This window comes from Amblyraja radiata, chromosome 1 (assembly GCF_010909765.2).
Source record: "Amblyraja radiata isolate CabotCenter1 chromosome 1, sAmbRad1.1.pri, whole genome shotgun sequence".
Lineage (NCBI taxonomy): Eukaryota > Metazoa > Chordata > Chondrichthyes > Rajiformes > Rajidae > Amblyraja > Amblyraja radiata.
In genome coordinates this window covers 46,712,446-46,730,582 of record NC_045956.1, presented here as the reverse complement: position 1 = coordinate 46,730,582, position 18,137 = coordinate 46,712,446, and the positions used below count along the sequence as shown (strand labels likewise).

At 42.0% G+C, this 18,137-nt stretch overlaps 1 protein-coding gene across 4 annotated transcripts in view; it reads right to left on the bottom strand.

The window, feature by feature from the left end:
* The window catches only part of c1h4orf50 (chromosome 1 C4orf50 homolog), a 135,320-nt gene that overhangs the window by 26,361 nt on the left and 90,822 nt on the right, over positions 1–18,137 (bottom strand). For all 4 annotated transcript variants that reach the window (XM_033021092.1, XM_033021119.1, XM_033021101.1 and 1 more), the window contains 2 exons: positions 13,732–13,770; positions 6,473–6,607 (listed from right to left, as the gene is read on the bottom strand). In XM_033021092.1, coding sequence (XP_032876983.1) covers positions 6,473–6,607; positions 13,732–13,770 — 174 coding nt within the window. The remainder of the gene's footprint in view (positions 1–6,472; positions 6,608–13,731; positions 13,771–18,137) is intronic.

The following is an 18,137-nucleotide window of genomic DNA, read 5'->3' as shown; positions in this document are numbered from 1 at the left end:
ACTAGGCTTGTATTCACTGGAGTTTAGAAGGATCTTGATCCACCCTGTTTCGACTAATTCAATCAACCCGACGTGCACAAACAAATAGATCAAATAGAACAAGTTGACCTACAACTTTAGGCTGTGCACGCCATACGCAAGCAGACAAAGAAATCTCAGGACTTCCCATTGATGTCCCTGCGAAGTGTAGTTATAGAGGAAAGGCAGCACCACATTATACACAGCAAGCTCCAACAAACAGCGAGGCACTGACCACATTGACAGTTTTAACAGAGGATAGACACAATGCTGCCGTAACTCAGCGGGACAGGCAGCATCTCTGGAGAAAAGGAATGGGTGGCATTTCGGGTCGAGACCCTTCTTCAGACTTCATCATCTCGACCCGAAACGTCACCCATTCCTTCTCTCTAGAGATGCTGCCTGTCCAGCTGAGTTACTCCAGCATTTTGTGTCTATCTTTGGTTTAAACCAGCATCTGCATAGAAACATAGAAAATAGTTGCAGGAGTAGGCCATTCGGCCCTTCGAGCCTGCACCGCCATTCAATATGATCATGGCTGATCATCCAACTCAGTATCCTGTACCTGCCTTCTCTCCATACCTCCTGATCACTTTAGCCACAAGGGCCACATCAAACACCCTCTTAAATATTGCCAATGAACTGGCCTCAACTACCTTCTGTGGCAGAGAGTTCCAGAGATTCACCACTCTCTGTGTGAAAAATGTTTCCCCTCTATCCTTAAGCTGTGACCCCTTGTCCTGGACTTCCCCAACATCGGGAACAATCTTCCTGCATCTAGCCTGTCCAACCCCTTAAGAATTTTGTAAGTTTCTATAAGATCCCCCCTCAATCTCCTAAATTCTGGCGAGTACAAGCCTAGTCTATCCAGTCTTTCTTCATATGAAAGTCCTGACATCCCAGGAATCAGTCTGGTGAACCTTCTCTGCACTCCCTCTATGGCAATAATGTCCTTCCTCAGATTTGGAGACCAAAACTGTACGCAATACTCCAGGTGTGGTCTCACCAAGACCCTGTACAACTGCAGTAGAACCTCCCTGCTCCTATACTCAAATCCTTTTGCTATGAATGCTAACATACCATTCGCTTTCTTCACTGCCTGCTGGACCTGCATGTCTACTTTCAATGACTGGTGTACCATGACACCCAGGTCTCGTTGCGTCTCCCCTTTTCCTAATCGGCCACCATTTAGATAATAGTCTGCCTTCCTGTTTTTGCCACCAATGTGGATAACCTCACATTTATCCACATTATACTGCATCTGCCTTGCATTTGCCCACTCACCCAGCCTATCCATGTCACCTTGCAGCCTCCTAGCATCCTCCTCACAGCTAACACTGCCCCCCAGCTTAGTGTCATCCGCAAACTTAGAGATGTTGCATTCAATTCCCTCGTCCAAATCATTAATATATATTGTAAATAGCTGGGGTCCCAGCACTGAGCCTTGCGGTACCCCACTAGTCAGTGCCTGCCATTGTGAAAAGGACCCGTTTACTCCTACTCTTTGTTTCCTGTTTGCCAGTCAGTTCTCTATCCACATCAATACTGAACCCCCAATACCGTGTGCTTTAAGTTTGTATACTAATCTCTTATGTGGGACCTTGTCGAAAGCCTTCTGAAAGTCCAGATGTAACACATCCACTGGTTCTCCCCTATCCACTCTACTAGTTACATCGTCGAAAAATTCTATAAGATTCGTCAGACATGATTTACCTTTCGTAAATCCATGCTGACTTTGTCCAATGATTTCACCACTTTCCAAATGTGCTGTTATCCCATCTTTAATAACTGACTCTAGCAGTTTCCCCACTACCGATGTTAGACTAACTCGTCTGTAATTCCCCGTTTTCTCTCTCCCTTCATTTTTTTAAAGTGGAGTTTCATTAGCTACCCTCCAATCCTCAGGAACTACTCCAGAATCTAAAGAGTTTTGAAAAATTATCACTAATGCATCCACTATTTCTGGAGCTACTTCCTTAAGTACTCTGGGATGCAGCCTATCTGGCCCTGGGGATTTATCGGCCTTTAATCCATTCAATTTACCTAACACCACTTCCCGGCTAACCTGGATTTCACTCAGTTCCTCCATCTCCTTTGACCCCCGGTCCCCTGCTATTTCCAGCAAATTATTTATGTCTTCCTTAGTGAAGACGGAACCAAAGTAGTTATTCAATTGGTCCACCATGTCCTTGTTCCCCATGATCAATTCACCTGTTTCTGACTGCAAGGGACCTACATTTGTTTTAACTAATCTCTTTCTCTTCACATATCTATAAAAACGTTTGCAGTCAGTTTTTATGTTCCCTGCCAGTTTTCTTTCATAATCTATTTTCCCTTTCCTAATAAAGCCCTTTGGCCTCCTCTGCTGGTCTCTGAATTTCTCCCAGTCCTCTGGTAGGCCGCTTTTTCTGGCTAATTGGTACGCTTTATCTTTTGCTTTGATACTATCCCAGATTTCCCTTGTTATCCACGGATGCACTACCTTCCCTGATTTATTCTTTTGCCAAACTGGGATGAACAATTGTTGTAGTTCATCCATGCAGTCTTTAAATGTCTTCCATTGCATATCCACCGTCAACCCTTTAAGAATTAATTGCCAGTCAATCTTGGCCAATTCACATCTCATACCCTCAAAGTTACCTTTCTTTAAGTTCAGAACCATTGTTTCTGTATTAACAATGTCACTCTCCATCCTAATGAAGAACTCAACCATATTATGGTCACTCTTGCCCAAGGGGCCACGCACAATAAGACTGCTAACCAACCCTTCCTCATTACTCAATACCCAGTCTAGAATAGCCTGCTCTCTCGTTGGTACCTCTACATGTTGGTTTAGAAAACTATCCCGCATACATTCCAAGAAATCCTCTTCCTCAGCACCCCTGCCAATTTGATTCACCCAATCTATATGTAGATTGAAGTCACCCATTATAACTGTTTTATCTTTGTTGCACGCATTTCTAATTTCCTGTTTGATGCCATCCCCAACTTCACTACTACTGTTAGGTGGCCTGTACACAACACCCACTAGCGTTCTTTGCCCCTTAGTGTTTCGCAGCTCTACCCATATCGATTCCACATCCTCCAAGCTAATGTCCTTCCTTTCCATTGCGTTAATCTCCTCTCTAACCAGCAACGCTACCCCACCTCCTTTTCCTTTCTGTCTATCCCTCCTGAATATTGAATATCCCTGGATGTTCAGCTCCCAGCCTTGGTCACCCTGGAGCCATGTCTCCGTGATCCCAACTATATCATAATCATTAATAGCTATCTGCACATTCAACTCATCCACCTTATTACGAATGCTCCTTGCATTGAGACACAAAGCCTTCAGGCTTGTTTTTACAATGCTCTTACCCCTTATACAATTATGTTGAAAAGTGTCCCTTTTTGGTTTTTGCCCTGGATTTGTCTGCCTGCCACTTTTACTATTCACCTTGCTACCTATTGCGTCTACCCCCATTTTACACCCCTCTGTCTCTCTGCTCACACATTTAAGAACCACACCACCTCTTATTCTCTGTTTATTATTGTTTTCTTCTTTCCCCCCTACATGTTGGGTCTGAGTGCTTCCCTTCTCTGCCTCCTGCCTCACACACTGTCTACTAGCTTTCTCTATTGGAGTCCCTCCCCCCAACCGTTCTAGTTTAAAATCTCCCCAGTAGCCTTTGCAAATCTCCCCGCCAGGATATTGGTCTCCCTCGGGTTCAAGTGCAACCCATCCTTTTTGTACAAGTCGCACTTTCCACAAAAGAGGTCCCAATGATCCAGAAACTTGAATCCCTGTCCTCCGCACCAGTCCTTCAGCCACGCATTTATCCTCCACCTCGCTCCATTCCTACTCTTACTGTCGCGTGGCACAGGCAGTAATCCCGAGATTGTTACCTTTGTGGTCCTTCTCTTTAACTCTCCTCCTAACTCCCTAAATTCTCCTTTCAGGACCTCTTCTCTTTTTCTACCTATGTCATTGGTACCTATATGTACCACGACCTCGGGCTCCTCTCTCTCCCATTTCAGGATATCTTGGACACGTCCAGACACATCCCAGACCCTGGCACCAGGGAGGCAAACTACCATCCGGGTCTCCCGACTGCGTCCACAGAATCGCCTGTCTGACCCCCTAACTATAGAATCTCCTATTACCAATGCCCTCCTCTTCTTTTCCTTACCCTTCTGAACAACAGGACCGGTCTTTGTACCGGAGGCCCGGCCGCTGTTGCTACCCCCAGGTAGGCTGTCCCCCCCAACAGTACTCAAACAGGAGTACTTATTTCCAAGGTGTACTGCCACCGGGGTACTCTCTAGTCCCTGCCTGTGCCCCTTGCCTCTCCCAACCGTGATCCACTTGCCTGCCTCCTGTGGTCTTGGAGTGACCGCCTCTCTGTAACTCCTCTCAATGACTTCCTCGCTCTCCCTGACCAGACGGAGGTCATCGAGTGGCTGCTCCAGGTTCCTAATACGGTCCCTTAGGAGCCCCATCTCGACGCACCTGCCGCAGATGTGGACGTCTGGAAGGCTATCAGATTCCTTGATCTCCCACATCTGACATCCAGAACAGTAAACTGCCCTGGCACTCATACTCCCCTCTTACCTAGGATACAATACAATTCAAAGTACAATACAATACACTCAGCAGGGATCTGACTCCCAATCAGCTGCTCCCTCTTGTCTGCTTCCTTGTTGAACAGATTAACAATGTGGATTATTGAATATACATTTGCCATCATTCCCTCATTCTTCAAAATAATGTCATGGATCGTTCCTGTCACACACCTTTCCCTCCAACACTCTCCGGATGCAATACTCAAAATAATTCCTACCGACAAAATAAAATGTTGAAATTATGATTGCAGATGTTAAAATCATCTTCTTATTGTTATCTGTGGAAAGTTACCCACATATAATTGAGAGGAAACAGAACTATAATAAAAAGCTTGCCAACCATGACACAACCCATTTAATTTAGCACATCATTTCTATAATTAGCTGACTTCTCTGATGCATGTATTTTCATAATGACAATTAATCTGAAAGCAGAAGGAGACTAGGAATAAATGTAGGTCTGCCAGAGGCAATGAGTAGGATGTGTTTTTCAGCAGTGTGTGAGCTTACTCTGGGTCATGAGCAAGCAATATTTTGCTAGTGGATGTCAGCAGTTCTGTGTTGCACTGAGGCTGTTTGCAGTCAAATATCATTCTGATGACTCAAATAATAAGGTTCAGCCTTAGATGATGACCAGAACATGTAATGTTTAACGTTTGTGACCTTTATACTTTTAAAGGAGAGTGTTGAAAAATGTCTAAAAAACTAAAAGAGGTTAGCTCAAAATCTACTGTTGATTTGTAAATTTGGTTTCTTTCTTCAATGACGCAGAGGGTCGACCAGCCCCGACGAGGGGTCCGATCGCCGGAGCAGGGGAGCTGACATCCCACTGATGCAGGAGCTGATTGCCCTGATGCGGAGGGCCCAAATGGCACCGGCTACGGGAGTCAAGATCGTCCCGTCAACGGAGGGCTCGAGGCCTCCGACCGCGGGAAAGTATAGAAGGGAAGAGATTTGAACTTTTTTTTCGCCTTTCATCACAGTGAGGAATGTGTAGGAGTCACTGTGGCGGATGTTTATGTTAAAATATATTTTGTGTGTTCTGTTGCTTTTTTTATTGTTTGACTGACTTGGCAAATGAAATTCCTCGTATGTTCCAAAACATACTTGGCTAATAAAGTGATTGTGATTGTAAAGTAGTTTAATCCACATAATGTACATAATTTAAAAGCGTGTATGAATGTTCAATGAAAAAGCCATCAGTCTAAAATATTAATTGTTTCACCTTCTACAGATGCCGCCTGACCTGTTGAGCATTTTAGTATTTTCTGTTTTTTACTTCAGACTTATAGCAGGTGGTACATGTTATTGGTGTTTATGTAGTACCGCTCGCCACAATGGTAGCTTCACCTGACTTGCAGTCTATCACTTTGCCTCTGTAGTTCAACATTTTATTTGCCATGCTATTTGCTGCTCAGAATTGATCAATTACATTTAAGCACTGAATCTATTGAAAATCTCAGAAATCTTTCAATCTCATTCTTGCAAAATATCAAAATCTCATTCTCCCTGCTGCAATTGGCCAGAAGGTACAGAAGCTTGAAAGCGCACATCACCAGACTCAGGATCAGCTTTTGTCCCTCTGTTAACAGGCTTCTGAACGGTCATTCAATTCACCTCTATCCTATCCTAAATTTGGCCAGCAATATTCTGAGTTTTTCTGTCTCTCTGCCCAGAGATTACAATATGGGTACCGAGTGTACACACAGTTGCACAATGCAGTTTGAATGGGGCACAGAGCTTATTCTGCCTGTATCGTTCCCCGAACTCCACAATTCTTTCTCCCCTATTACTCTGAAGTCTAATCATTCTTGGTGATGCACAACGCATCAAAATAACATATGTTGCTTACCTCTGCCTCACAGAAGCCATCCCTCCTTTGCTTTCCAAACACCCAAATTATATCGCCCTCTTTAAAAGCCAATTCGCGGCTTGGATGAATATTGGGGCTGTCTTGCAATGGATTATAGTCATAAACGGCAATGAACTGAAAAATAGAGAAATAATACCTGCATATTATTTTTACTAATATCCGAGATATGTTCACATCTGCAGACTTTGCAGAATAAAATCCTGACACGATGAGGCTATGAAGTTTCCAGCTTCACCATTTTTCAACATTTCTAGGCAAACATCCATAAAAGCAACTTTGTAATATAAGAACTCTGAAGCTTCTGCAAAAGAAAAACTTTGTAATTTAATTAATTACATTCTAAAAGGAAAAGTATTAATAGGCAGTTAGATGTAGTTTGTCATGTCCTAGGTTGAGTACTAAATTTAAAAAAGAACTTGGTCTATCATGGGGATTGACCTCTCTACCACCCAGGGGGTTTATAACAAACACTGTCTCAAGAGGACAGCTAATGTCAAAGACTCAAACTATGACCACACATCTCATCTCACAGTTGCCATCATGAAGAAGGTACAAATAACATGAGAGCTGGTCGGCGCAGACCCGGTTGGCCGAAAAGGGCCTGTTTCCGTGCTGTATCTCTAAACTAAACTAAAACTAAACTAAACTGATTTAATGAACCATCTCACGATATCTCAGGAGCCAAAAATCTTCAATGTCATAGGATTAGATTGACCTACTTTTCTGCAAAGGCATTTAGGTCTGGATTTTAACATCATCAAGCCCATTGCAATGGGTTAAAATTGAAAAACTCAATGGCTCAATATCCTAACTTAATAAAAGCAAAATAGGTAAATGTCAGAGTATCTGGGTAGATAGGAGCTCCAAAATATCAGATAATGAATGGTGGAGTTGGTGAGAGGAAGGGGGTTGGGGTAGTGTGTCATAGCATTTGATATTCAAATATCATTGTGTAAGGTTAACATTTTCCCTGTGATGTTATTATTACTGGAGGATGTGGCATCACACACTTTTTCCAGTGACACAGTGCGAGTAGTAGACTGGCCAGGCCAGGCCTCAATATGCATTTCAGATTTACTTGTTGTTGGATAAGAAGAGCCTCCAAAAATTGAGTTTCCACACTCACCAACCTTGATGCTGCTGCAGCCCCTATATCTACCTTGCCTTCTACTGATCTTCCAAACCCACCTTTAGACTGCTCCTCCAACAGTGCTCAATAGTTCCACAGGGATGACTACCTGTCGAAATTTCCCATTCCCACTCATAAGTTCATAAGTGATAAGAGTGGAATTAGTCCATTCGGCCCATCAACTCTACGCTGCCTTTCAATCATGGCTGATCTATCTCTCCCTCCTAACCCCACACTCGATGACTGATCCGGATGAAAGCGACGGAGGCAGTTCCTGCAGGAGCCTGGGGCTCCATCTGGATTGGAAAATGCTCCAGTAGACCGAGCACGTGGGCAGACCAGGCTTTCGTCTATGGAAATGGTGCCAAAATATGGTGGCGCCTGCATGTGTAATAAATATGCAAAAATAATTTCCCTGTGCAGTTGCACAAATTGTTCCATTGGCCAGGGAGTAGATCTGATTACGTGACACAGCGAGGATGCTCACAGGGACGAGTTTCTACCATTAAGATCTCCAGATCCCAAGCTTCCCATGACTCTTCCTTTTGTGCCTTTATTAATCCCACAGAATGGAGCTACATTTTGGCAGAGCATGACCCCATTTCAAAAACAACCCAGCACTAATAAGTGAGGATAACCATTATTATTTGAATAGGGATGTTATTCTATTTTTGCTTTGATTACACATTACAGCTAGATTCCTTCAGCCGAGCTCCACTGCAACATGCTCTTTCACCTGTTATTATCAACTAATTAGAATAATTACCTCAGGTCACGTAATATTTTCCCTGCCCCACAATTTCTGAATAAAAATTACGTCAAGGGTCACACTGAGCCATAAACCACTGCTGCTTTTATGGGTATAAAAATACAAATGAAAATAATCTGATAAATATATTACTGCTGCATTCGTCTGACTAACTAACATTTATTAAATGTAAAGAACTGGATCAATGTCAAGAATTTCTCTGTAGTACATTTGTATTTCGAACCAAATGACTTTGCTCCACAATGCAGATCTAGCAATGAACATGTTCACACAGATCACTAAAATATATGCCCATCAATCGACTATTGCAGAGAAAAGTATAAATAGCGTGTTACTCTATCACCTTGGCAACGCCGACGTGCCAATCATTTTGGGATTTAAGAACAGTTACATTGGTGCACCAATAGGGAGACCAGCTAACACGCAGCATCACATTCGCCTTGACAATGAAGTGTAAAGTAATAGATTGCAGTGGAGAGAAGAACCAGGAAGCCTCAGGGGATTTAATGGCCTGCTTTCCCGATGCAAGGTAATTGCCCAAGTATCCAATACTGAGGTAGAGCAGCACACTTATTTTAACTCTTTCCTTGTGAGATTTCCCACCACTAAATCTTTTTCTTTGGATAGGAGGAGGAAATTGTCCTGTTTTCCCTGTAAATTTTTCTCGCGGATACATTGTTCTTTTAAACCATTTCTGAGTGCCTTTTAATCCTTTTATCATTAGGAATGAATAACCAGTGTTTTTCTTTTCTCGTTTGTATGGGTTTTGTGAAGGTTACCCAGACTGTTGCTCTTTAAATCTCATTCCTTGTGCTTCAAAGTCAAACTTCTCCTGCGATCCTTCCCTAGAGATTGATGAAATATCAGGGCTTACATAGTTGGCTTGTATCCACTGTTGGGATCCATCTACAAACCTATGCAAAGTATGCATCCACTCACGTTGTGTGTACTGGTCATCACATACACATTGGAAATACAAGAACCTGCCGATGCTGGTTTACAAAAATTGACACAAAGTGCTGGAGTAACTCAGCGGGTCAGGACACATCTCTGGAGGACACGGATAGGCGACGTTTCAAGTCAGGATCCTTCTTCAAATGGAAGAAGTCATCTGAAGAAGGGTCCTGATCTGACACATCATTTTATCACATAATCCATAGATGCTAACCGACCTGCTAAAATACTCCAGCACTTTGTGCCTTGGGTACTATCAAGGCCAATGTTTTGAAGGCAAAAGTGAAAAGAAGACTTCAAGTACTTTTTATGGATAGATTTTGTTGTTGCCTTGTTTTTATAGAATTTTTTTTTAAACAACAGAGAAGTTTATGAGGAAGATAAGTTAGGTTAGGTTTGTTTCTTTTGGAACCCAGTTCGGGTGAGAGAAATGTAATTGCAAAGAATTTGTAGTTTTAAGTAACCTATAACCTTTCCTACTACTTCTTCCATCAACAGTGATTACACTAATGCATATTCATGTATAGTTACTGAAAGGATGAAAAAGCATCCCAGTTTAGATATATAAAGGGCTGTTGTATTATCTCTGTTTGGGAAGATTAATGAGGGTTGTTAGAAAGGGAGGAAAAAAAGGAAGGAACACACTGACACTGAAATACAGCCACAATCTGCTGCTGGGATCCCACACTAAAAGGAGAATGGTGGAATTGCCCAGAATTACTATTACAAATTGATTTATCGATCAATTTATTGATTGATACTTTATTGTCACATGTACGGTACAGTGACATTTTTTCTTCCCTCCCTCCCACCCTGCTCCTCCTTCTGGTCTCTGTTAAATTGGTCCGTGATTGAACAACACCCCCTTCGACCTCAAACAACCAAACTGAAAACCAACAACGACCAGCGTCGACTGGTTACAGCTCAGATGATCACATGATAAAATGATGTCATCAATGCATTTTTTTTTTACAATAAAAGCCTCCCAGGTTTTTTTTAAATCATTCTGAACCATGCGAGCAGGGAAGGAACTAGTTAGGTGGATGTTACAAAAAGTACATCTACTGCTGTCAGCAGCAGCCCTTTTGCTTCATCTATTCTCCTCTTTCAGGGGTCTCTCATGCAGGGCTATCAACTCCTGTGGCATGTCCTCCTGCCACCCCTCCTCCTGGGTGTGCAACACATGCGGGCAGGCTTTTTAGAGGGTTGAGCACGCCCAGGAGTGACAGAGGTCACATTCTTATGTTTACATTGACCTTTTTTTCCAACCAATTTTTTTCTACCCCGGAGGTATTACCTTCGACTAGCATCTCAACTGGCTTCGACTAGACCTGCGACAAAGAAATTATCGATTTTTAAAACGGCAACCAATTTTTAGTCAAGGCCGGTTTTAGTCATGATGAAATAATAGCAGCAACCTAGATGAAGCCTCGACCCCGCGGAAACCACTTTCAATCATTAAGGAGAGTGACCAAAACCTCCTGTGACCTCGTGAAAACCTTGGGTGGCGGGCAAGGTCACCAGAGGTTGCTGTTTTGGTCTCCTAAGCGGGACAGGCCCTTAACTATACAACAGATATAGACAATTCTGATCCAATCTGAAGAAGGATAACCTTCTAGCACAATTGGATAACTCTGATCAATTCTGATCCAATCTGAAGATGGTTAGCCATACAACAGGTTTGGACAATTCTGATACAATCAGTAGATGCAAGTTATCTCAATGAGATATCCAGTTTGCAATGTGCCCAGATGGAAGAGGAGGTGTTGTTCCACAAGCTTACATTGGCCATTGTTAGAACAATGCAGGAGGCCACTAATCAAACGACCACTTTAATTCTCTATCCCATTTCCACTCTGATCCATCTATCTGCCAATTCAAGTATTGTCTCAGCAAGGCTCAAAGTAAGTTCAAGTTTTAGCATCTCATTTTCTATCTGGGCATTCTGCAGTCTGCAGCACTAAGCAATTTTAGGACCTTTTAGACTTTAGAGATACAACGTGGAAACAGGCCCTTTGGCCCACCGAGTCCATGCCAACCATCGATCACCCTATACACTAACACTATCCTATTTTATTAGTTTATTTCGTGCTCAGAAGAGGGGGATGGGATGGGAAATTTGTCTTTCTTTGAAGGACAAAACTGCACCAATTCTCAAAGTTCATTGTTGCTATGACTACTGCTCTATTTATAAACATAGTGTCTGTCAAGACAGTTTCATTAGTTGAACAAGGCAGTTGCTAAAAGCAAATGAATATATACCTTTCATTGTAATACTGGCCTGATGGATTATCCACCCATTAATCTCTGATAAACATTAAGAAGAAGAGAAAAACAATTTTGATTAATCACTTGGTCGTTGCTTTTCCTGATATCCCATAGGACAAGACTACATAATGTTACAAACATCAAAATGATGGACCGATAACAATAGTAAACACATCAATCAATCTGCAAAAGTGGGAACTTTCAATGCAAAATGGAGCAAGGGTCACTCTGACTCTTCTAACTGTCCAGTGATGGTTTGGGCATCCAATTATGAGAGAAAATAAGTTAACGTATATTAATTTCAAGAGAGAGTTAGATTTAGACTTGGGGCTGAAGGAATCAAGGGATATGGGGAAAAAGCAGGAACGGGATACTGATTTTAGATGATCAGCCATGGTCATTTTGAATGGCGCAGCTGGCTCGAAGGGCCGAATAGCCTACTCCTGCACCTATTTTTCTATGTTTCTAATGGACCAGAGTGAAAATTGGCAATTATCATAGAAGGTCACGGGACAGCACAGTGGCGCAGCAGTAGAGTTGCTGCCATCCAGCGCCAGAGACCCGCGTTCAATCCTGACTACGGGTGAGGTCTTCACAGATTTTGTGTGTTCTCCCTATGAAAGTGTGGGTTTTATCCGGGTGCTCTGGTTTCTTCCCGCACTCCAAAGACGTACAGGTTTGTAGGTTAATTGGCTTCGATAAAAATTGTAAATTGTCCCTAGTGTGTGTGAATCACGGGTCATTCCAGATTCGATGGGCCTGTTTCCGTGCTGAATCGCCAAACTAAACAAAATTAAATCACTTGATTAACACCATGTTAATCTAGTATGAGCGATCACAATGCCAAAGTGTGATTAGAAATTCAACATAACCTGCTAAATATTTCCATTATTTCCATTATATTTCAGATTTCAAGCACCTACATTATAATAATTTTCGATACATTACTACAGGTTCTCCCCAGTTTAAGAGCGCCTGACTTATGCACAGCCTACACTTATAAACAAGCATTTGGGAAATAATCGGGATGGATTTTCTGGCTGCTATAAGACAGCAGGCATCTGCTATCAGGTGGGAGCTTGGCTCACAGCAACATTTCCGACTCACGAACTGTTCAGGTTACGAACCGTTTTCAGGAATGGAAACCTGCCGTAACCGGGGAAGGACCTGGAGTCTGGATAACAATGTGGCAACCATTTCTTTGTAATGGATCCATCTTAGAACTCAATGGAGTTACAGCGCTTGCTCAGACAAGCAAGAGGTCATGTCTGACATTGATTAATTACCCAGTATTGCAACTCACAGATGCACTGACTGTAATAAAATCTAACAAGAAAAACCATTCTCAGCAGACATTATTATGCAAGATCGAAGGGTAGAACATAGGAGTCTCCAGAGAGCTAGATCCTAAAACGACACGCCATGTATTCAGAATCTACAGTTGCTCTAGTTAGGGATGACCGCTTTTTTTCCTTCCTCAGCTCCACGAACATTACGGAACATAGAATAATACAACATAGGAAAAGGCAAGCTTTTCACTGTACCTTGGTACACGTGACAATAAATAATAAACTCAACTTCAGTCCACAATGTCTGTGCTGAACTTGATGCCATATTAAACCAATCTCCTCTGTCTGCACGATCATATCCATCCATTCCCTGCATATCCATATGTCTATCTAAAATCCTCTTAAATGCCACTGTTGTATCTGCGTCCACTATCAACGCCAGCACGTTCCAGGCTTCCAACACTCTGTGTAAAAAGGAAACGTGCCCTGCACATTTTTCGACTTTCCCCCTCTCACCTTAAAGCTGTGCCCTCTAGTCTTTGACACGTCCAACCTGGGGAAAGGTTCTGATTGTCCACCCTACCTGTGCCTCCCATCACTTTATAAACTTCCACCAGGTCTCCCCTCAGCCTCAGATGCTCCAGAGAAAACAATCCAACATTGTGGAGATCTGAATGGTGGCCTGGTTTGGTTAACTAACTCAGAATGGCACAGAAACCAAAATGAGCTTTCTCTCATGGAATCTCATAACTATCACAAGAGTCCCATTGCACCTAATAGTCCATTTAGTATTTGAAAACATAAAGTCAAGAATTTGGTTTTGTCTTACCTTTCTCCATTTAGACTGTGTTGGCAGAAAAAGAGTTTCCTAAAAAGAAAAGGGTTAAAAAAAGGTGTGTCATTAGCATTAAGGCAAACAATGAGGTAGATCTTCCATTGCCCCAAACCTGCCCCGTGTAGTTTGCTCCAGTGTTGCCCTTGGCCCAGTCTTTAATTAGGAGCCTGGCGGTGAGTGTGAAAGGGGCACAGTGGCCGTCACAGGACAGTCAACTGTACTCACAGAGGCCCCATGCCTGGCCTCACAGCAGTCACAGCTTTCAGTACAAACTGACTGGACGCTAATGTCTTTGGCATTCACAAACAGTAACACTTTGAGCAATAGAGAAAAATTAATCTCATAAAAGCATTGAAACCATTTTTTTTTAACATTTCGAACACTAAAAAACCCATTTACACACCAAGTATGAACTAAACGCATTGAAACTAACTGCAGAATAAGACCATGACATTGGAGCAGAATTAAGCCATTCGTCTCATCGAGTCAGCTCCTGCCATTCAATCACGACTGATCTATCTTTCCCTCTCAACCCATTCTCCTTACCAATCACAAATCTATCACTCTCTGCCTTTTTTTCGAGAATTAAAAAAAGCATAGATATAACTACATTCCATTCTCGCAGCCGCCAATTACTCTCCCTTTCATTTGAATGGGAACTGCTGCAAATGTGGATCCAGTTTAGTCCAGTGGAGTGCTCAGAGAGCAAATTTGCCAGTCTGAGCTGGTAAATGCCTGGACCATTGTGCTGTCCTAGTGGACTCCTTGAGGAGTCGCTCTTCAGCACAGGGGCAGCTGCGACAGGGCTGAAGGTGCTGCCACCACTTTTGACTGATGCCAGGGCTGAAAACCTGGGATTTTCACGAGGTTACCAAGGGGAGCTCTGACATTTGACATTTCCCTCAATTCACCCTTTTACTTCACTGCTGCTTCTAGATACTTGTGTACACAAATTGGCTGTCACATTTGACTGCATGACAAACATATTTTAAAGTATTTCCTTTTGCAAGAAGCATACTTAATAATCTCTGTTAGCTGCAATGAGTGCAAATATTTCTTTAAGATTACTACAAGTTCACAGTACAGATAAATCAGAAGCATATACATGATTTTTCATTTTTTAAATACTCAGTAACATGGTCCTCCTACGGTTTTAAATTTTATTGCAGTAATACTGGTACCTGATATTCTGATTTATACTCTGTCCACTTGATTAGTGTTTGGAGACCATTAAATTGTTCCCAGAAGTATTCTTTGCCCCTTTGTACTGTTTTTACAGCTTCATTAAGGTCGGTTCTATCGACTGGCTTAATGTGATACTGGGAGCAGTGCATTTTGAAACGGCATAGGAAAGGAAAATAATGGGTGAAGAAATAATAACACCATTAGCGATAAAATCTTATCAAAGAAAATATCCACAGCCGATGAATGTGTAATGAGGCCACATAGCAGAAGAGAGACTCCAGCAGCGGAAAAGGACATCGGTGATAGGAAGAACACATAGCAGAAATTAGATACGAGACAGTAAATGATAACATTAGATATTGTGTATTTAGTTATTTAAATCACAAACAAAAATGTTTGCATTGATATAGCAGTTTTCTGACTCTCAGCATTCATGGCTAGTGTTACTGCTGCTTCTAACTTACTAGACATATTCTAAAGGCCTGATTAATTAACCAGGGCCACAAGTTCAAATCCCATCATAGCATCACTGAAAAAAAGTCTAGATTATGCAGTCAAATCTCAGAATGGAGCTTGAACACACAATATTCTGCTTCAAAGGCACGAGTGAGTTTAGTTTATTGTTACATTTACCAAGGAAGAGTAAAAATCTTTCCAAGCCACAATTATCAAAATGTTCTATTCCTACATTTGTTATATGTTCCAGATTAAGTAATACTAATTTCAGTATTGCGGGACACAAATCTACTTGATTGTCAAAAAATCAGGTTCACTAATGGCCTTAAAGGGAGGAAATCTACTGACTTTATCTGCCTCACAACAATATGATTTTCTCTGAATTTGCCCACCAAGATATTCAGTTGTATCCCAGCCCCTACAAAGAGAAAAGATAATAGCAGATAGACCAACATCAGCTTTAGCACCAACCAGTATTGCAAATTTGTTCACAGGCCAGTTGACCTTACAAGTGCAGTATGTCAAGATTAACACGAACATGGGTGATCGTTGATCGGGGCGGATTCAGTGGGACAAAGTGCCTGTTTCCATGCTGTATCTCTAAACTAAAACTAAACATGCCTGAAATGAGATACAATCCCATACGTGAAATAATGGGGAAATTATATCAGTTTTAGGGTAAATTACACAGTTCAATTTCCTAATAGACAGGATTATTTTCAGAAAAATATGTACAACACTTCAGACTAGGCACCAAACTTGATATGTACCACATATGTATAAAAAAGGTGTATATTTGTAAACACGCCCTATTTCTGACCGTAGTCCACAAACAAACCAGTTGCTGGATATTTCAGTTGTGAGGAAAACCACTGTTCATGCCAGCATTATCTAGCATTATGTTTACATCCTAATTCTCTGCTCTGTAACCTTTCCTTGATCACTTTATCCAATTCCTTATTGCACATTTATTTTCCAGCAAAATTACTGTTGTTGTGCAGCACCTTTGTAAGGTCTATGTCCAATGTTACAGACATTGCTAGCAAAATAACCAGAATTTCATTGTAGCCTCTTGTTCAGATTCAGAAACGTAGTTTACTCCAATATTCCCACAAAAAGGAAACTTAAAATGATAAGTCCATGCTGGATGTCAAAAGGTCATAAGGAATAGTAGAATTAGGCGAATTGGCCCAACAAGTCTACTCTGCCATTCAATCATGGCTGATCTACAGTGCATTCAGAAAGTATTCAGACCCCTTCAATTTTTCCATATTTTTTTACATTACAACCTTATTTTAATATTGATTAAATTCATTTTTTTTAATCATAAATCTACACACAATACACCAGAATGAAGAAGTGAAAACAGGTGCTTAGAATTTTTTGTAAAGTAATTAAAAATAAGTAACTGAAATATCACATTTACATAAATATTCAGACCCTTTGCTATGACACTCAAAACTGAGCTTAGGTTCATCGCATTTCCATTGATTATCCTTGAGATGTTTCTACAACTTGATTGGAGTCCACCAGTGGTAAACTAAATTGACTGGACATGATTTGGAAAGGCACACACCTGTCGATATAAGGACCCACAGTTGACAGTGCATGTCAGAGCAAAAACCAAGCCATGAAGACGAAGGAATTGGCCGTAGACCTCCGAGACAGGATTGTGTCAAGACACAGATCTGGGGAAGGGTATAAAATAATTTCTGCAGCATTGCAGGTCCCAGCATTGCAGGCACAGTGGCCTCCGTCATTCTTAAATGGAAGAACTTTGGAACCACCAGGACTCTTCATAGAGCTGGCTGCCCGGCCAAACTGAGCAATCGGGGGAGAAGGGCCTTGGTCAGGTAGGTGACCAAGAACCTGATGGTCACTCTGACAGAGCTACAGAGTTCCTCTGTGGAGATGGGAGAACCTTCCAGAAGGACAACTATATCTGCAGCACTCCACCAATCAGGCCTTTATGGTAGAATAGCCAGTCGGAAGCCACTCCTCAGTAAAAGGCACATGACAGCCCGCTTGGAGATTGCCAAAAGGCACCTAAAGGACTCTCAGACCATGAGAAACAAGATCCTCTGGTCTGATGAAACCAAGATTCATCTCTTTGACCTGAATGCCAAGCATCACGTCTGGAGAAAACCAGGCACCGCTCATCACCTGGTCAATACCATACCTACGGTGAAACATGGTGGTGGCAGCATCATGCTATGGGAATGTTTTTCAGCGGCAGGAACTGGGAAACTAGTCAGGATCGAGGGAAAGATGAACGGAACAAATTACAGAGAGATCCTTGATGAAAACCTACTCCAGACCATTCTGGACCTCAGACTGGGGCGGAGGTTCACCTTTCAAAAGGACAACGACCTTAAGTACACAGCCAAAACAACACAGGAGCGGCTTTGTGACAAGACTGTGAATGTCTTTGAGTGGCCCAGCCAGAGCCGGACTTGAACCCGATCAAACATGTCTGGAGGGACCTGAAAATAGCTGTGCATCGACGATCCCCATCCAACCTGACAGAGCTTGGGAGGATCTGCAGAGCCAAATGGGAGAAATTACCCAAATACAGGTGTGCCAAGCTTGTAGCGTCATACCCAAGAAGACTTGAGGCTGTAATAACTGCAAAAGGTGACTCAACAAAGTATTGAGTAAAGGGTCTGAATATTTATGTAAATGTGATATTTCAGTTATTTCTTTTTAATTACTTTGCAAAAAATTCTAAACACCTGTTTTCACTTTTTTATTATGGGGTA